Source organism: Parasteatoda tepidariorum, chromosome 6, assembly GCF_043381705.1.
Source record: "Parasteatoda tepidariorum isolate YZ-2023 chromosome 6, CAS_Ptep_4.0, whole genome shotgun sequence".
NCBI lineage: Eukaryota > Metazoa > Arthropoda > Arachnida > Araneae > Theridiidae > Parasteatoda > Parasteatoda tepidariorum.
In genome coordinates, this window is record NC_092209.1 from 35,599,061 (window position 1) to 35,617,078 (window position 18,018).

The 18,018-nt window shown below is 27.4% G+C and overlaps 2 protein-coding genes across 3 annotated transcripts in view; one reads left to right on the forward strand and one right to left on the reverse strand.

Moving 5' to 3' along the window:
* The first annotated feature begins 1,450 nt into the window (after positions 1 to 1,450).
* LOC107447454 (FGFR1 oncogene partner 2 homolog) lies at positions 1,451 to 7,506 on the forward strand. The gene is made up of 4 exons (XM_016062374.3): positions 1,451 to 1,800; positions 1,907 to 2,045; positions 3,603 to 3,845; positions 5,823 to 7,506. The coding sequence occupies exons 2-4, from the start codon at positions 1,911 to 1,913 to the stop codon at positions 6,048 to 6,050; spliced, it is 606 nt and encodes a 201-aa protein (XP_015917860.1). The 5' UTR covers positions 1,451 to 1,800; positions 1,907 to 1,910; the 3' UTR covers positions 6,051 to 7,506.
* Positions 7,507 to 16,071: 8,565 nt separating this feature from the next.
* LOC107447453 (liprin-alpha-1) overlaps positions 16,072 to 18,018 on the reverse strand; it is a 113,928-nt gene continuing 111,981 nt past the window's right edge. For both annotated transcript variants that reach the window (XM_071182222.1, XM_071182221.1), the window contains one exon: positions 16,072 to 16,942. In XM_071182222.1, coding sequence (XP_071038323.1) covers positions 16,877 to 16,942 — 66 coding nt within the window. In that variant the 3' untranslated portion in view covers positions 16,072 to 16,876. The remainder of the gene's footprint in view (positions 16,943 to 18,018) is intronic.

Below are 18,018 nucleotides of genomic sequence, written 5' to 3' on the forward strand. Positions count from 1 at the left end.
ATCACAATTTAAAGTTTAGTACACTATCCCTTGAAAAATGTATGTAATATTCTAAATAAATTCAGAATATAAGTTAAAAACACTTTATTTTTAAACTTCGCTACGCCACCCAGGCACCCGCAATTGATTGTTTGTTTACAATCAATGCCCGTGCCCCATAGCTTTTGTTTAAACAACGCCAATTGCTTTGGCGAAAAAGTTTGGTCACACAATCAATATAGGGTTATAAGAAGATTGATGGATAAAAGCTAGCGTCAAGCTCACTCCGCCCAGTTACCAATTCCTAAATTGACCAAATATCGAGTGCTTGACGTAACAGATATAGAAATAGAATTTGATACCATAAAAAATTATATAGAAATAGAAATTGATACCATAAAAAATTTATTCGTTTTCGTGTTCTTTTCATATATTTAGCATTTTAGTTTTTTTTTCTTAAGCGTTGTAGCTATATAATTTCAAACATCCTCAAGAGCTATAACACATCTGCAGCAGAACTGGATATGAAGACAAAATTGCTGGACAGGAACACTTTAATTGTCCACTAATCTTCAGATTTCCTGCTATGTTTTAAAAAACTTTATTTGTGAAAACCTTCAGAGTGGCGGACAGCTGGCCGCCTTAGGTGGCTAGTAATAAATAAATGCGGCATATGTACCTGAAGTTGCCTCTGCATTTCTGGAATCCTTTCTGGAATAAGATGCATTAAAAAGAATTTTAAAAAAGTTGGAAAAAAAAATAAAAATGTTGACCAGATTTTCACCTGAGCAATTTAAAGAGCTATTTTGGTTCATTTAGCCGATAATGTTAACGTTATTCAATTGGTTAACACTCCATTCTTTAGATGAAGTTGAAATTAAAAAAGTCACTGACTAAGTTTAATCAAAGTTATTTTCAATTATACGCTTTTAGCAATTTTTTTTTGTTATTAGAATAAGCGTAACGTTCAAAATTCAAGAGGAAACTGGATTCATAAAGTTATGGTGATAGAAAATAATAAAAAAAATGTTTTCAAACGTCGGCATGATGACACTTGTTTTCTAAATGAGAAGGCAGTCCCGCAGTGAACTGATCGTAATGACACGGTACCCAGTAGAGCACCGAAGACAAGCATCACTGCCTGCTTTCAGTAAGCGGGTGGGCGACCACTTTGATCAGCCTATGTATGGACCGAGGATGCGCAGTATCGGTCCGAGTTAAACTGTTCTACCGTAAAGTGCTCGACATCGCACGCAGGTCACCAGGCTACCAAAGCGGAGGAGCCATCCTCTCTGGAGAGGATCAAAACTTTGATGGCTTGTCTTCGGATCATCCTCGGGGATGTTTCCCAGACCGTCGCCAATAGCCCATTGTGCAACTCTAGTGCAACGTAAATAAAATACCTAGCTACCTAAATGAGAAGGCAGTATTTTAAGGTACCGTTACGCTGCATACTAAAAATTCGCGAATACGACTGAGAACCTGCTGGTGGAAAACATTGACCTGCGGAAAACTCGCAAGCGGAAAAAGAAAAAAATCAAATTTAGTGAGAATAACCCTTCAGAGCCAATATCTGAATCAGTCTAAATAAAATATTAACTGCAACTTTGATTCAACTTGAGTTTACAAATTCCTAAATTAGTTTTAGTTTCTCGAAAATAGTTTAATTTCAACTATTAACTAAAATATAACTGATTACTTTCACTCTATAACATTAATGTTATTTTTTAAAAACTTATTTTCTTAATCAGCTCGTAATCAAAAATCAGAGTTAAATGCTTCGTCGTATCTTATAAATATTTCTCTTTTCGTCTGCTCATAGTAAGATGTTTTTCTTCCTTTTTTTTTGCCCTTTTCTAAATGATTATAAAACTCATTTGTTGTTTTTGTGAAATACGAATGTTAATTATATATTAATTTACTTTAGCACAATGTCCGTTACGGTTCATCAGATTTTGAACGATGCAAAGCGACTTGTCAATCGTCTTCGAGAGCACGAATCAAGTGCGGACAATATTATTCAGCAAACACAAACTCTTTATAAAAATATAGATGCCATGAAAGAAGTGAGATATATTTAAATTAATCATATAAATTATAATTTATTATATTTTATCTGGATATGTTTTGGTATCGTAATGTCACGCTCCATTTACCTTTGTGTTTCCGTATTATTTTTACTCCAAAGTTTACCACGTAGAATTTAACAAGCATTGTTGACTATTGCTCATCATCGAATTTATTAAGCGTTGAAATAACTTCTGGTAGTATATTGAAACAACTTCTCATTTATTTAAAAAATTTAATTATATTTTTAAAAAATATTTGTGTTCTAACCTAATTGACTTTTTATATGTGTGTCCTTAAATGAATTGAATATGTATTTGCATTATTTTTTTATGTGTTTTTGTTAAAATAATATAAGCTAAGTAGAGTCTAATTTTATGTGTGCGTTTCCTTTTTAAATAGCATATAAAATGACGAACAGCAGAATTTGTTTACGAATATTCTAAATAATAACAAAAACAGCTAAATTTATTTATGTTTTGTTCATTTTGTTTTATTATGTTATTTAATTATTGAACTTGTTTTTTTTTAAAGTATAAATTACATTAATTATTTAATAATCAATTAGTAATAAGCTATTAAATTATTTCTAGGAATATTAATTTGTTTATTAATATTGTGTAATAAGTCCTTATTATCTAACCCCTTTTTAGTACGAGTATAGTAAAAATTTAAATCTTTGTAGCAATGTAGTAAATTAAAAAACACAATCCTGTAATTAAATTGTGGAATTGTGCAGATGATTCTTTCGGTAAATCCTTAAAAAAGTATTAAAAATAAAACGAAAATTATTGAGAGTAATTTAAAATAAACAATAATCTAAAATCATAAGCTTAAATAATTTATTTAAGCATAAATAAAGTTACTATTAATAGTCAAATTAATATTTGTCTCTTAGTAAAAAATGTTTTGAGTTTTAAAGATTTATATAATAAGTCAGAACTATTCCATTATATTATAATGTAAAATTAGATTGTTTTGAAAAATATTAAAATAAACTGAAACAAAGGTTCTGTGTAGTTCAATAGTACAATTTTATAACAGCAAATTAAATAATTAAACAACTCTGCCAAGTAAATAAGTAAACAAAGTAAGATATTAGGATTAATTCAATCTTTATTTAATTATAAATCTTAATATTTCAAATACACTCCAGGATTGTTACATAAAAACTCCTAGTCGAGTCTAAAATTTGTAGGCAAATGCGATATATTTATAAATGTATACATTAATGATATATATTAAATAAAAACATGTTAAAAATAAAAAAAAAGAGGTAAATATGTTTATTTTAGTTTTTCTATTGCTATTTTAACATTAGTTATGTGCATTTGCTAACAACAAAAAAATTACTCTAATGACAATTTCAGTTGCAATTTTAAGTTGTCACTGTATTAGACTTTTACTGTATTCAGTAAACTTTATCACAAATTATAATTTTTGTATATAATGTTGTTTTATATTTCATATATAATTTTTGTGAGAAAATTTTCTATCATTTTTTTTGTACTAATAGTATTACGCCGTAATTTATCTCATATCATATATTTTTTTAGTATAACGAAGAAGTGAATGATCAAAATATGGCTAACCAGGTGCGACCACCAATTGTTTTTAATGCACAACAGGAAAATAAACATATAAAAGATCTACTACAGGAAAACAAAGAACTCAGGGATATGCTAGAAGAACATCAATCAGTATTGGAATTAATTATGAGCAAATATAGGCAACAGGTTACAGAATTAGTAAATTCTTGCTCACTCAAAAATGATGGCAGCTATATGAATAATTCTCAGGTGAGTTAAACTGTTCATAAAATGGATAAAAAATTTTTAGAAGCTGTTAGAATTACTAAACTTAATAATTATCATTTTTAAATAGATTTCTTTATTTCACAAGTTGTGTCAATCTAAATTTAGGCACTTTAATTCATAACCAATTTTATGTTATATGTTAAGCTTCTCTTGTTTGTCATGTTCAAGCCGAAGAGCCAAATAGTGTAAAACTAGAGCCTTACATGTAACTTTTTGTGAGGCTCTTAGCCATTGTTTATCAAAGTGGATGGAGTTCGAAAAAACCTGTCCAGGTTTTCTTCTTCCATTTGAGAAAGCCCACTTTTTCCGAGGTGGGTTTTTTCAAAATTTACAGCACTATCTCAATAGGTTTTAATTTGAAAAGCAAAGTAATTATAAAGTGTATTTTAATTAAAACTTCCAAATAATTAAAGATAAATTAACTTCATGCATTAATTGAAATGCATCCCTCTTGTTTTAAGAGCGTATTAATGTTCCTTTAATTAAGATGGAAAAGTAAAGTATCTGTTCTTTTTAAGAACAGATATTAAATCCATCTGAAAATTATTGTTTTTATTAATCAGAATTTCACTACGAACTTAGATGTTGATATATAATTAGGTAGAATTTTTGCATTTTCTGAAATATCTATTCTAAGCAGAGTGCAGTGATTAAAATTAAATCAATTTCCTCCATTTATGAAAAATTATCTGTTTTTGTGAAATATTCAGCATTGTTGAAAAACGAATCAGCCGTTTTTAGAAATTTTGTCCATCAAAAAATGCATGTCGCATCTCCACAGTCTATGTTTTTATGCCCAAAATTTCACTTGATATAATTTAAATGAGCCATTTAATTTCAACTATTCATTTTTGTTTCACTAAAGCTGAATTAAAAAAAAACTCTCATGCAAAATTAAAATATAAAACTAAATCAAAAATGACTGAAGTATCTTTGGGGGGGAGGGGGGGGTGTTGTTTTGTCCAGCCTGATAATATGAACACAAATTTAGCAAGTTAAGCCATAAATTTTATAGTTATCAGAAGTTGTGATCAAACAGCATGTTTCTTGCTGCTGTTAAATATTGCTTTAGATATTGTTTTAATTATCTGCCATATGAAGTAACTTTTTTTTTTGTTGCCTTTTAAGGGTTCATGCTGCCTACTTTAAAGAATACGGATTGTAAAAACAATTTAAAACTTTCCCATCTTTCAATGTTTTTCTTTTATGCTCTTCAAATAAAATTTTTTTATGAATGTTGGACTGAACTTTGCTAGGCTTTATAACTTAACACATTTACTTTTTGGTTTAAGCTTATGATCAAACCTATGTGGTTAAGATCATAACCATTGACATTTGGAAAATTAAGACTTGAAAATCAAGAGAATTTACTAACTTAGGGTTGCCACTCCACCGGGAGAACAGGGAAAACTTGGAATATATAGGGAATTTAAAAATCACCTAAAATAACAGGGAAAATGCAGGGAATTTTGATCTATGGGATATTTAACCATATTTCAGCTATACTAAACTATTTCACTTATTATAGCATTATTTAAGTATGCTCAGCTGTTTTTCCAGCAATTAAAACTAATATAGTTATCCCAATATAGCTCACACAAGAGCACAGTAATTGTTCTTTCTTCTTAATATATTGCGTATAATATGTACAGGGAAAACACAGGGAATTTTTTTTTCAGATTTGAGTGGCAACCCTGTAATTTGCTAAGATCTTAAGAAATTTGTTCAGCTTATTTAAATTCACAACCTATGCATACTTTTATTTTTTACTTATTAATGTTTATGACATAGTGTAGTTTTTAAAATGTATCTAATAATAGTTATTAATTGCAGAATTCTACTTTTAAGTTTTATCATATCTTAAGAAAAACATTCTTAATGTCAATATAAAAATACTCATAAACTAAGTTATTCAAATATTTTAATTTATGCCATGACGAATGCATTGATATTTTTCAGGAACTGCAAAAAATGGCCGATAATATTTGTGAAATAGCAGATGTTATGAAGCAAGCTGTGAAGATTGATGATGTTAGTTATATTAATGAAATTGAAAAGCTGACTGAACTGGTAACAGAAAACTATGGTTTGCGAGAACTACTCGACATAAGTAAAACTTTTGGATCTTTGCATAACCCACTAAATACACCTGAAATGAGTGATAAAGAAATTCAAACTGATGTTTAAATATACATTTATTGTAGACAAATAAGTGTATTGCAATATATTATAATGTATAATCAAGTACAGCTATATATTCTTGTGCACTGGTTTGTTCAAATGAGGGTTGTGTTTTTCCTTGAAATATAACTTGTTCATGATCATATTTTTATAATAAGGTTATTTTGTTACACAGACTAAATAAATAAACAAATTTGAGGTTGTATTCCTTCAGTCCCATCTTTAAAATTTTAACACCCAGTTCAAAGTGTTGATTAGAATTTAAAAAAAAGTGCATACTGCTTTCCATTAATATTGAATACAAATAGGAATATCATAAGATATTCTTATAAATAGTCAAAATTATTAAAACTTCACAATTGTTTACTTTGTTTTAAGATTTTTGAGTCAGTTACATACAAGAAAAGAAGTTAAACCCCAATTAGAAAAACTTTTAAAAATGAAATTAAAGGTCTTAATTATTGCAATAAAATTTAGAATTTTTTTGATTGTTTTCATATGAAACACTTCTTATTTTATCAATTTTACTAGTTAAATGCTGAATAAAATTTAGATAAATTTTTCGGAAGCAAAAAATTTGAAAGCTTTTAAAAATTTTAATATGCTAAAAATAAAATTTAATGCAAAAAATGATAGATTATTTTATCTAATAGTTGCCTTCTCATAATTTAATTTACTATTAATACTAAATAAGCATTAGAATCATATCTATTCAAGAAAATAACATTAAGTCATACTTTTCAATCATTTTGTAAGTTACACATAGGCTCTAAAAATTCCAACTGTTTTCATGTTTTTAAAAATTTTTACTATTCTGCATTTTATAATTTTTACTGAATTACCATGTTTAGGTAAAAAAAAAAGTTTTGTTACAAAATTGTTTACTTTTTACATACATAATGACTTAATTTATATTAAAATATTCTTGACAATTTTGTGACACAATGGTTTGACTAAACTCGAACATATACAGAATATAAAAATAACGAAACTTTACACAATTTTGAAAACTTCTTCTACTCGCGTGTTTTAATAATTAATATTCTATAAATATAAATTTTTACCAGAAAATTTCTAAAGTTTTCTAATATTGATGATATATTATTAGTTGTATTATAAAATTTTGATTACTGGAATTTGGATGTATTTTAAAATTGTAATGAATAAATTTGGTTTAATCTTTTAAAAAATTTTAATATACTTTAAGTTAACAACTATAATTTTATTTTATCACTCAATTATAAATGATATAGCTTACATTTTAAATGAAGTACTAGAAATGTAGCAACAATCAAATTTGGTTCCGAATTATAAAAACAGCTGTAGTTACTTTTATTGTCACTGTAGTTACGTGTTCATTTTGTTTAGGGATACATGTACAATAATAAATATTTTGAAAAAAAAAATGCTCATATATTAGTTGTTAAAATTGTGATTGTATAATAAAATTATTTTAAATGAATTCTTAATATTTTTTTCATACACATACATTAGTATTAGATTTTAAAATAGTATATCACCATTTTTGATTTTAGTTCACGATTATGTTAACTTAGTTATTAATTATGTTAGGTATGTTTAGTTTTTATTATTATGTTCATTTAAGAATTATCTTAATTTCAGTGCTTATTGAATACTAAAAAATTTGCTGAACAAGCATAAATTCATAGCCGTTTTGTATTGCTTGATTACATTTTGTTGTAGTTCTATTTGTTATGAATGTGTGAACATTTTTTAATTTTATCTTTTTCAAATAAGTTGCAGACAATCTTACAATTTCTTTTCTTTATACTCTCTTTTTATGATTCATTTCTCTGATAAGAGTAAAATAGATTTTATTTATTCCATTTCTAACTTGCAGATCTTTTTAAAATTTTTTCTGTTTAAAATGCATGCTTTATATATGATATGGGGTGATATCAATCACTTTCATGTGGTCTCCCTTGTTTCTACTAAATGACAGATAATTTATCACTTCTTAAGCAGCTTCAAAGATGGATGAACTGAGTAGTAAATTTGATTGGGTGATGAGTACAAGTTTTTGAAGGTATGTTTTTTGATACATTATTATGCATAATGTCCCTTGAAGAAAAATAGTAATCTTTAGCTGATGAGTAATCCTCAACATCAGATATGGAAACACTTCCCGACTCTCAGATGATTTTTCCTGAATTTCTGATATTCCGCTTTTTAAACGTGTCTAACCTGCCATTCGCGCACATAAAAGTAGTCTCATAAAATCGCTTTGTAAATTCATCGGCATTTGTCCAGATACTGGAAGATTGCGCTTCTTCGATTGGTGAACCACTTCAGTAATGCTTCTTCACCATCCTTGTGATCTGCTTTTCTTAACTTTCTCTGCCATTTAAATTTTTTTCATGAGCAGAAATTATTAATTGCGTATTTTTCCATAGGTTATAAACTGCATATTTGGATAGTTTATATTCCCTGCAAATATCAGCTTGATTGCATCCTTTTTCAATTTTTCTGATTAGGCCCATTTTATCATCAATGGCGAACGTTTTACGCTTACTGCTCTCCATAGTTACATTTGAGACACTTGTTTGCAGGCTTTTTTAAAAAACTGAACTGAGAGCAAAAAGGAGTTGAAATGAGAGCCTTATCCACACGTATTAGTGTCCAACCCTTTGACCAATAAGGAATAATTACTCATTCCCTCTGACAGAAAATGCATATTGATCGCACTGACACCTTACAGGTGCATCCAGAGCTGGATTATACCTTTCGGGGCCCTTCCCTCCTTCCCCCACTCCTCCCCTCTTTTCAAAATATATGCTATAATTTTCTTGCATATTTTTTTTTACATTTTTCTTAATATGGATTTTAATTTACAAATTTGTTTATCGAACTTTATCTGCAATACCGACATACTGCCGATATTGCAGTTGATATCGATAATATGTACCATTATGATTAGTTCGATCGATAACTATGTAAAGGTAAACACTTCACGTCAACAATACAACAACAAACCAGCAAAGAAAACAGTGAAATTGATAGTGAGATTAATTACAAGAAATATTTATACTACAAATAGCTTCATAGTTTTCATGATACTTAGTTATGATAACTAAGTGAAGGAAATTAACATTGTCAAAAGTAAATCTTTTGAAATTATTTATAAATAAATTTGCAAGGTAGGTTAAATGTTTACTAATAGAAAAAAAAATGATTTAATACTATTTTATTAAAATGTTAGTCACGTTTTGTCAGGAAAGTACTACGCCATTTTAGATGTATTAGTAATTTCAGAAATGACTAAAAGGTGTAAAGTTTACAGTGATTTGTACGATAATTTCGGTTTTCTTGTTCACAAAAATCTGTCAGAATCTGAGATTAAACTAGAAGTGCAAAATTTGGTGAAAATTTACTCATCCAATTTAGAGGAAAACTTTGTAGATGAATTTTTACTATTTTCAAATTTGTATCAACATAAATCTGCACAAGAAATGTTGAAGGCTCAAATTAAAGATAAACTTGTGATTACTTTTCCTAACGTTCACATTGCATTAAGAATATATTTGTCGATTCTTGGATCAAATGCAGAAGGAGAAAGATCTTTCTCCAGATTAAAATTGATAANCCCCCTTAGAGTACGTACATTTTATTAGTCTACCCCCCTTTTTCATAAAAATTAAAATAATTATGTTTTAAATAAAATTAAATATTTACTTAAGGAGGGTGTAGGATAAAGTCAAATTTAAATTTGGTGTATGTTTATAAAGTACGTACTTTGTATAATACCTCCCCCCCTCCCCATCGTACAAAACCGTACATAATAGCAAATCCCCTCCCCCCTTCGGGATGTACGTACTTTTTGAACGGCCCCCAACAATGAATCAAGATCGTTTGGCATCACTCGCACTTATGTCTATTGAATACGACATTTTGCGTAGTTTGGAATTCGACAGCATAATACAAGATTTCGTTGAATCCAAAAAAGTAATATATTAGATCATAAGATTATGCAAAATAATTTATTACCGAAAAATATTATATTTTTATTTGTATCTTCATTTTTTTGTGCAAAATACACTTGTTGTTTTTAAAGCTAAATTATTTTTGTCAGCAATTTTTTCTCTCAAGTTTTTCGTAGGCCCTAGACACGTGCCTAGTGTGCCTATAGGTTAATCCGGCCCTGGGTGCATCATCTGCCTGGTTGGAAACATCTACTTGGTTTGTTTAGGGATGGGAATGTGAGATAAAAGAAGCAAACAAGAAAAAATGCTTATTGCTTAATTCCCCTCTATCGATGGTTTCAGGAATCGGTATATGCACTTATTTTGAAGTAGAAATTTCAAANACAGAGTGAGACTCCATCAAAAAAAAAAAAAAAAAAAAAATGAAAAGAAAATCAGTCAAAGACAGAAAAAAGTTCATTATATCCATAAAAAATAACATTATACGTGTATAGCAAGGCACGGGACCGAACATTTCGTTCACTATATCCGGGAGTTCACTATAAACCGTGTTCACTACAGCGGGGTTTGACTGTATTTATATATGTTTGTCTTACGGGGCACCAAAATCGTAGGTATATCTCTAAGTTGGCAACAACTTATGTCACATAGTTTCATAACTCGGTTTTCACATTCTATAACTCATAGTTATTTCATTTATATTATATTGAACATTATTACTTTTTATATTATATTGAGCTTTTAGTTTACACTACTGTTTATTTTTCCTTTTTATAGATATAAGTTGATGATTCACATAGGAAATATCTTAAAATAAATGACATAGATTTTCATTATTTAATTTATTAAATAATTGTTTACTTATAAATTGTTTTAATTAATTTATTTCATTTTATCTAATTTTCTAAAGCTTAAGATATTGATTTGAAAAGCAAATGTTATTTGTCTATTAAATGACATAGACTAGCTTAATTCGCTTTGCTAACATTGATTCCTTATACAATTTTAAGTTTTGAAACATGTGTTATTAAAATATATTTGTGTTATTAAAATATATTAATTTACGTTATTAGGTTAGATGTATCTTAGTAAAATGCTGAAAAAAGAGTTAGCAATTGTGAGATATTTATGACAAAATTTCACATTTGGGTTAGCATTATGGGTAAGATTCTTTTTTTTCCAGAAGTTATCCAAGTTCACCTTCCACAGTAATTAAAATTAGAATTCTAACTAAAGAATGAAGATAGATGCATAGACCAAACAGTATATACGTCAGTAAAACTTTATTTATCAAATAAAAAAAAATCAAAACATTTTCGTATCTATACAATGTTTTCTTTCTTCCTGACTTAACTAGTAATATTAATGTTTAAAGTTATCAAAATTATTTTAGGTCATAACATGATATCAGATTATACATATCAAAACAGTAATAATGCAGGAATTACAACAACAAACTTTGTCAAGAACTCAAAATTTTGATTTAAAACCAATTTCTATTAAAATCTTTCAAACGAAATTGGGGAAAAAAGTGATAACTTACTAGTTTTAACGAAATTTTATTTTTATAAGTTAATTTATTAATTGATTAATGTTCTTCAAACATGAGATTCACCAAACTAAAATTTTTTTTTCAATAGTTGCCTCATAAATCTACAAAATATAGATTATTCTAATGAATTCAAAATATCTACTTATTGCAGCCTTTATCACCTTATGGAATACTCTTTAAAAGAGTCATATAACAGGAAGACAGATAGTAACATTCACAAATTAAGTGTTAAAAGGTGTTGAGTGAAAACTTACACCTTACATTATTTCTTCTCATATGCTGCATTTAATATGTAATTTAATACACATGAAAGAGTAAAAACGACATAGTAAATAGTTATTATGAATAACAGGGATGCCAACATTAGGAGGTATTTAGTATATCATAAACAAAAAGGAAGATTAATTTTTCTTTACCTTCTAACAAAATCATAAGATTTATATGATTGTATTAGTATGTAATTGTGAAAATCGTTAGAGCTGTTATTGCAACTGATAAAAAAAAAATCATTTAGTTTATTCTAGGCAAATTTATGAAATTGCTTTAAACAAAGTGCATATTTTTTTTTAAAGATCTCTATCAATTTCAATCAAAATATTTGCAGATGATTCTGTAACATATCATTCTCACGAATATAGTGTTTATTTTGACCATTGAGTAGGTATATTTTTATTTAAAGTAAAACAAATGACCAAATCAAACTAGAAAGTTTACTGTTTTTGGTATTTTGACAAGGTAAGATGGAACGAAAGACAAGGTAAGATGGAACGAAATAAAAATTTAAAATAAATTAGTAGTAGTACTTCAATTAGTAAGTAGTTTATTCTTTACTTTTTGAGATGTCTAGTACTAAATAATTACTTTTTTTATTTGTTGGTTTTATAAATTAAAATTTTTTATTATAAAACCATTAATTTCAGTTCAAAAAGGGAATGAGTGAAAAAATTTAAATCTAAAAAATAAAGTTTTTTTTAAAAATTTTATTACACTTTATTATATAACGATAAAAAGTTAATGATTCTTAAATATAAGATTATTAGTTATAATAATTGCCTCAATAATAAAATTATAAGTTTTTATTTATATTTTATTTTAATATATATAATATATATGTATAGTTATATCTTAATTAGAAGTTTGATATAATCGTTTTTATTTTCTAATCTGGATAAAATTTATTATTAAACGCTGTAAACAGGTTATAAAGGTCTTCTTTATAAACGAAGAAAAAAAATCACTGTCAGTTTTTAAAATAATGAATAGACAGTAGTTTACCATTATCAAGCACCAAGGTTTTTTTCACAAAAATTTACAATTAATGATTTAGTTAACATCGATTATTTTAGCATTAGTATTTTACAATCCATTTCAATGTTTTAATTCACCGTCATAGAAATAAAAAAGCCTAAGAGTATAATAATTTGAAGACCAGGTAATTTTTATCCATCATAAGGTGCTCTGATTTAAATTGTAATAGTGTAGCAAGCACTGTTACAACTTAAGTGTGATTTTAATTGCCATGTACAAAGGAATCAATAATTTCTTAATTCTTGTTGAACATACATAATTCAGTGTTGGAAATATTTCTAAGAAAAAAACGCTATTTAATTCCACGAACCTGTGGTCTTTTTATAATATTGATATTTTGTACCATTTTCAAAAATAGTATACAGGGCACTGATATTAAAGAAGTGCAAAGTATTAACATTGCTTTTCAAAGCTTTGTCACCAAGGAAAATAAAAAAAAGCCACAGTTTAAGTGCCTTACGCTTGAAGCAATGTGATGATTTTCCAACTATATATATCATCTTGCACGAAGAATTATCTGGGCTTTAGAATGGTCAAATAACTTTTTCCATCTAGATGAAAATTATCAAAATCACAGCCTCATTCTCAGTCAGCACAGCATTGGAGTAAGTTAATATTAAAAAATTAGACCACAAACGCTTTTCATTTTCACAAAACTATGGCTTTTCTACCATATTGACGTTTTGCGTTATTTTCAAAATAAGCTTAGACAGCGATGACCTAAGATTGGCTAAACTTTAGTGGTGGTTGCAATCTCGCAGCAGTTATAAAAATATATTATTCACAAAAAAAGCACTTCATATGACGATGGAGCCTTCGAAAAATTTCCTTAACCTAACAATCCTGGAGAACTGTTACGAATTTCCAACAGTAAAAAAGCATTATTTCATGTGACGGCAGAGCCTTAAAACCAAGTAATTGTATTATAATTAGTTTTAAATGCAATAACTAAAATTTTATTATATAAATGCTAAAATTCAGCAAGTATTTCCATATGCAAAATATTAAATAAAAAGTATCTTGTAAAACAACTCATGATTATTTATTTTATTTTTAGAATTCTTAACCAAGTCTATTATATTTTCCAAATTCATCTAACAATTGGAAGTTAAAATTCAAAACATTTGGTTGGCATCCCTATAATGACAATCTTTTGTAATATTTCAGTAAAAAACACCTTTTACAAAGATATCTTTGATTAAAAAACATAAATAAAAGCAAAATTTCTATCCTATACTTATGAAAGAAAAAGAGAAACTCTTGCATCAAATGATGAATAGTTTGTACTGATGAATTGAAAGTTTAAACTCTGAACAGTTGTTTTGTTCATCATGAAGGAAAATCGTCCACGCAAATTACGTACAGAATTAAAAAAGTAATGGCGGCAGAAAATGTGCCACACTAGGAATAAAAAATTCATCTTATCAAAACTTGTAATAAAAACAAATAGCTGAGTATACTTGGACCCTTCTAACTTTACTCTCGAGAGCTTTTCTTATGCATTATTCAAAAGGCATTCATTCAGAATACTACAGCTAATTTGTGCAATAAAATGTTTCTATCTAACTCCAAAAGTTATAAAAAATTAACCGAAAAAGTTAGTTTTATGAAATAGAAAATTAAAGAAATTAGTTTGTAATGATAAAAATAGCATCCCTTGCAAAAAAAAAAGTTATATATATTTGATTATTATAAGTGTGTTAGGTGACGATTCTGCTAAAACTATAGAGTAATGATTCTATTAATAAAGTGAAACTGTCAATTTTTTTTAGAATCACAAAATTTTAAATTAATATAAATTTCAGTAGCACCACTTTTGAAATACAAATTTCTGAATTTCATTAAATAGTTTTTTTTATCTCGACCTTGACGTAAAGAAACTAGTTAGAATGGGAAAAAATACACTCCTCATATAAATTTTGTGATTTTTTTTTACACATACAAGATTTGATATCAGTAATTTATGATGAATTTTAAATATTTTATTAAATTAAAAAAAATTGCAATATTTGTGAATATTATTTAAAAGGTACAATGATAAATTAGTTTATGGTCAATATCTATTAACATTCAGATTTCTGAGATTATTTAATCAAGCCTAACTTTGTGACTTTTACTTGTTTAAATATGTAAGTTAAATCAATAGCTATTTTAATTTTCAGGACATAAAAACAAATGAGAACATAAAAATATGTTTAAAAATTTCAAAATGTTATTGTTGACAAATTAGAGAGGGGTTTTCTCGTGTTTCCTGTAGTAATGTTAAAAAAATTATCCGAAGTATAAACGCATATGTAGTTCTATTTTTAAAAACTATCCTGAGCTTAATTAGTTAAAACTTTAGGTACTACAAATGTGAAGAACTTAAAATTGGAGTTAACTCCAATGAATTAATACCACATTAATGTTCATAAATGAAAAATTACAATAAGCAAGTTTTTAGAATTCATATAGCTCTTTTTCAGTAATAAATTAAAAATACTAAACTCTAGCATGTTTCCATCAAGTTTTTGTAAATATAATGTCCGCAAGAATAAGTTTTTCACTTCCAGAAAGCTCTAGAATGCAAAATCAGATAAAATTTGAACTAGAGATGAATCAAATGATACGCTTGATAATTAAAAAAAAAAAAATCGGTATAAAATTTCACTAGCAGATGGATCTGTTGAACAAACAGTATTTACTTTTATTGAAAATGTGAAACTTTTGTATATTACAATGCAAGCCTATTAACAACATTTAATGTGCAATAATCAAGGATAATATATATCCTTAAAAGCCAGCAACTGTGTTGGTGCCATGTTCTTGATATTCCAGCAGACTCGCTCTGGCCAGCTATGGAAAATATTATTTTGCACTAAAACATGCGTGATGAACATGTTGGAGAAAATAGTCAGTAGTTTTAATTCAACTTTCTCATGTTCAACTAAAGCTAATATTTAAAGTTTTCATAACAGATTCATCTGCATCTGTTGGTACAATTTTGAAGTAAAATATTTCATTTAGTATATGTAAGTGCATCTTTGAAGTATTTGTAGTTCAAATTTTATCTCATTTGGACTGATAGACTCTATTCTAGAGTCCTCTGATGTGAGAAATTTATTTCTTGCTTAATCTATATATATTTTAAATATTGCAAGCAATAAAATTAAATAGTTTGACTCATTGTCAGTGTTATGTTTTACTTTTTTTTTAAAAATAATGATTAAAGCAACAATAGATAAACTACATTATATAGAAAGTGTTTAATAAATAATACCTGTTTCTGTAAGGTAAGGTTAAAAAAGGTTTGAACAACAGAAAAGCAAGATTTCATGTTAAAAAAAATCTACAAAAATTTCCAACCCATTTTTCAAATAATATAAGTATTAACTCAAAATTCTTATCCATCTGATTTAAGTTTTTTAAACAATAAAGAAAAACCAATAATTTGTTATTCACTATTCCTTATCACAGATAACATTGGTATTGAATATACTTAAAACAAGGTTTAAAAAGCAAAACCATATTACTATACAATTTCTGTTCCATAACATTCAGTCTAGATGAAGTGATATTTTACGTACTACTGGTTTTAACATTTTGATTTTAAGAATATATTTTCCAGTACTATAATTTACATGTTATTTTATAATTAACTTGATGTAATTCGAATGCAAAATTATAACAGATTATAGGCAAATCTACGAAAAATAATTAAAAAATTCTATAAAAACAAGATATTGTTTTTACAACTTAAAAGACAAAGGGGATAATTTGATGAAGAAATAACATAATTGATATCAGAATGTGAGGGAAAGTAAATTTTTACAAAATCCAACAAATTAGCCACACTTCAAATTCTGAAATCTACAACAAGAAAAATGCACATGTTTTAAATGAAAGGCATTTGTACAAATGTGCTTCTATTTTACAAGGTGAGCTTTCAACAAGTTTTTCTGTATGTACATGAAAAGTAATCTACATTTTTATTTTGTAACTTTATATAATAAATTAACCACAACATATGCACATTTAAGTGATATCTTCCATCAAACTAAGCGATCCCCTTGCACATTATGATGAGTACCCACAGTATGAACTGCATGCTTATGAGCCTATAAAGGAAAAAAAAAATAAATGTTGCAAGAAGGAATGTTATACATCATTTGGAGAAATTAACGTTAAGAGAATTGAAGGGTAAGATAAGGTAGCACTGCAAGGCTAGCTACATGATCTTACCATCTTGGTCTTTCGCCAGACAAAGTACTAAAATTTCTTCATAATTCCAAAATAAAGTTTTAAGAGTTTTACAGACTTTTGTGATTAACTAATGTGAATTTAATTGTAATTTAAAAACTTATATACATAACCATATTTACTAAGATTTAACGATTTCTAGATATTTAATCATAACTCTACTAAAGCTACTCAAGTACAGGCTATTAACTACTTTAGGAAATTATACAAAAAAGTTAATATTATGCGAGAAATTAATCAGATTACCATCAACAGACTTGTGGCGAAACTCTGATATCTTTAGACCACAAAGATTGAAAACTCAAATTTTTGGCTAAAGTTTTAAAACTGAAACCTGATTAAGCATTTCTGGATGTTCCCATAGAAAAACTTAATAAAACTATCAAATCCTGCACTAATAGAATCTATAAGAAATTAATTTTATTTGATGGACATCATCAAGCAAAGCTGAACAAAATGCAGCTACTATGGAGCCAATTTATTATCCAAAGAGTAACTAGCTTCATATTATTTACTAATGGATTTAAAATAGTTGACAAAGTAGGAGCTCATGTGTTTTCAGAGCATTTTGCATTCTATATCCCCCTTGGCTCATTTCAGACCAATTTTGATGGAGAACAGTAGTAGGCAATTAAAATTGTAACTGAACAGATTACTGTTAGAACAATTGAATTTATTATGTATTCAATTATGTTTTTAATCTGAATTGTTCTAACAGTAATTTATTTCAGATTCAATTGCAGCCATCCAATCTATTTCCACACATATGTCCTGGAATCCAAAATTATTGAATCTTGGAGAACTCTTTCTTTTTTAAGCCATAAAAGGAATGAATGTTGCATTGCAATGGATACCAGCACATGTTGAAATAGCTAAGAATGAATGGGTTGATAAAGCAGGCGAAAAAGGGAAGAACAGGAAAAAGGGATAGATT

Coding starts and splice junctions, on each gene's coding strand:
- LOC107447454 (XM_016062374.3), top strand. CDS start 1,911: ATGTCCGTTACGGTTCATCAGATTTTGAACGATGCAAAGCGACTTGTC. Junction 2,046..3,602: donor ATATAGATGCCATGAAAGAA/GTGAGATATATT, acceptor ATATTTTTTTAG/TATAACGAAGAAGTGAATGA. Junction 3,846..5,822: donor GCTATATGAATAATTCTCAG/GTGAGTTAAACT, acceptor GATATTTTTCAG/GAACTGCAAAAAATGGCCGA.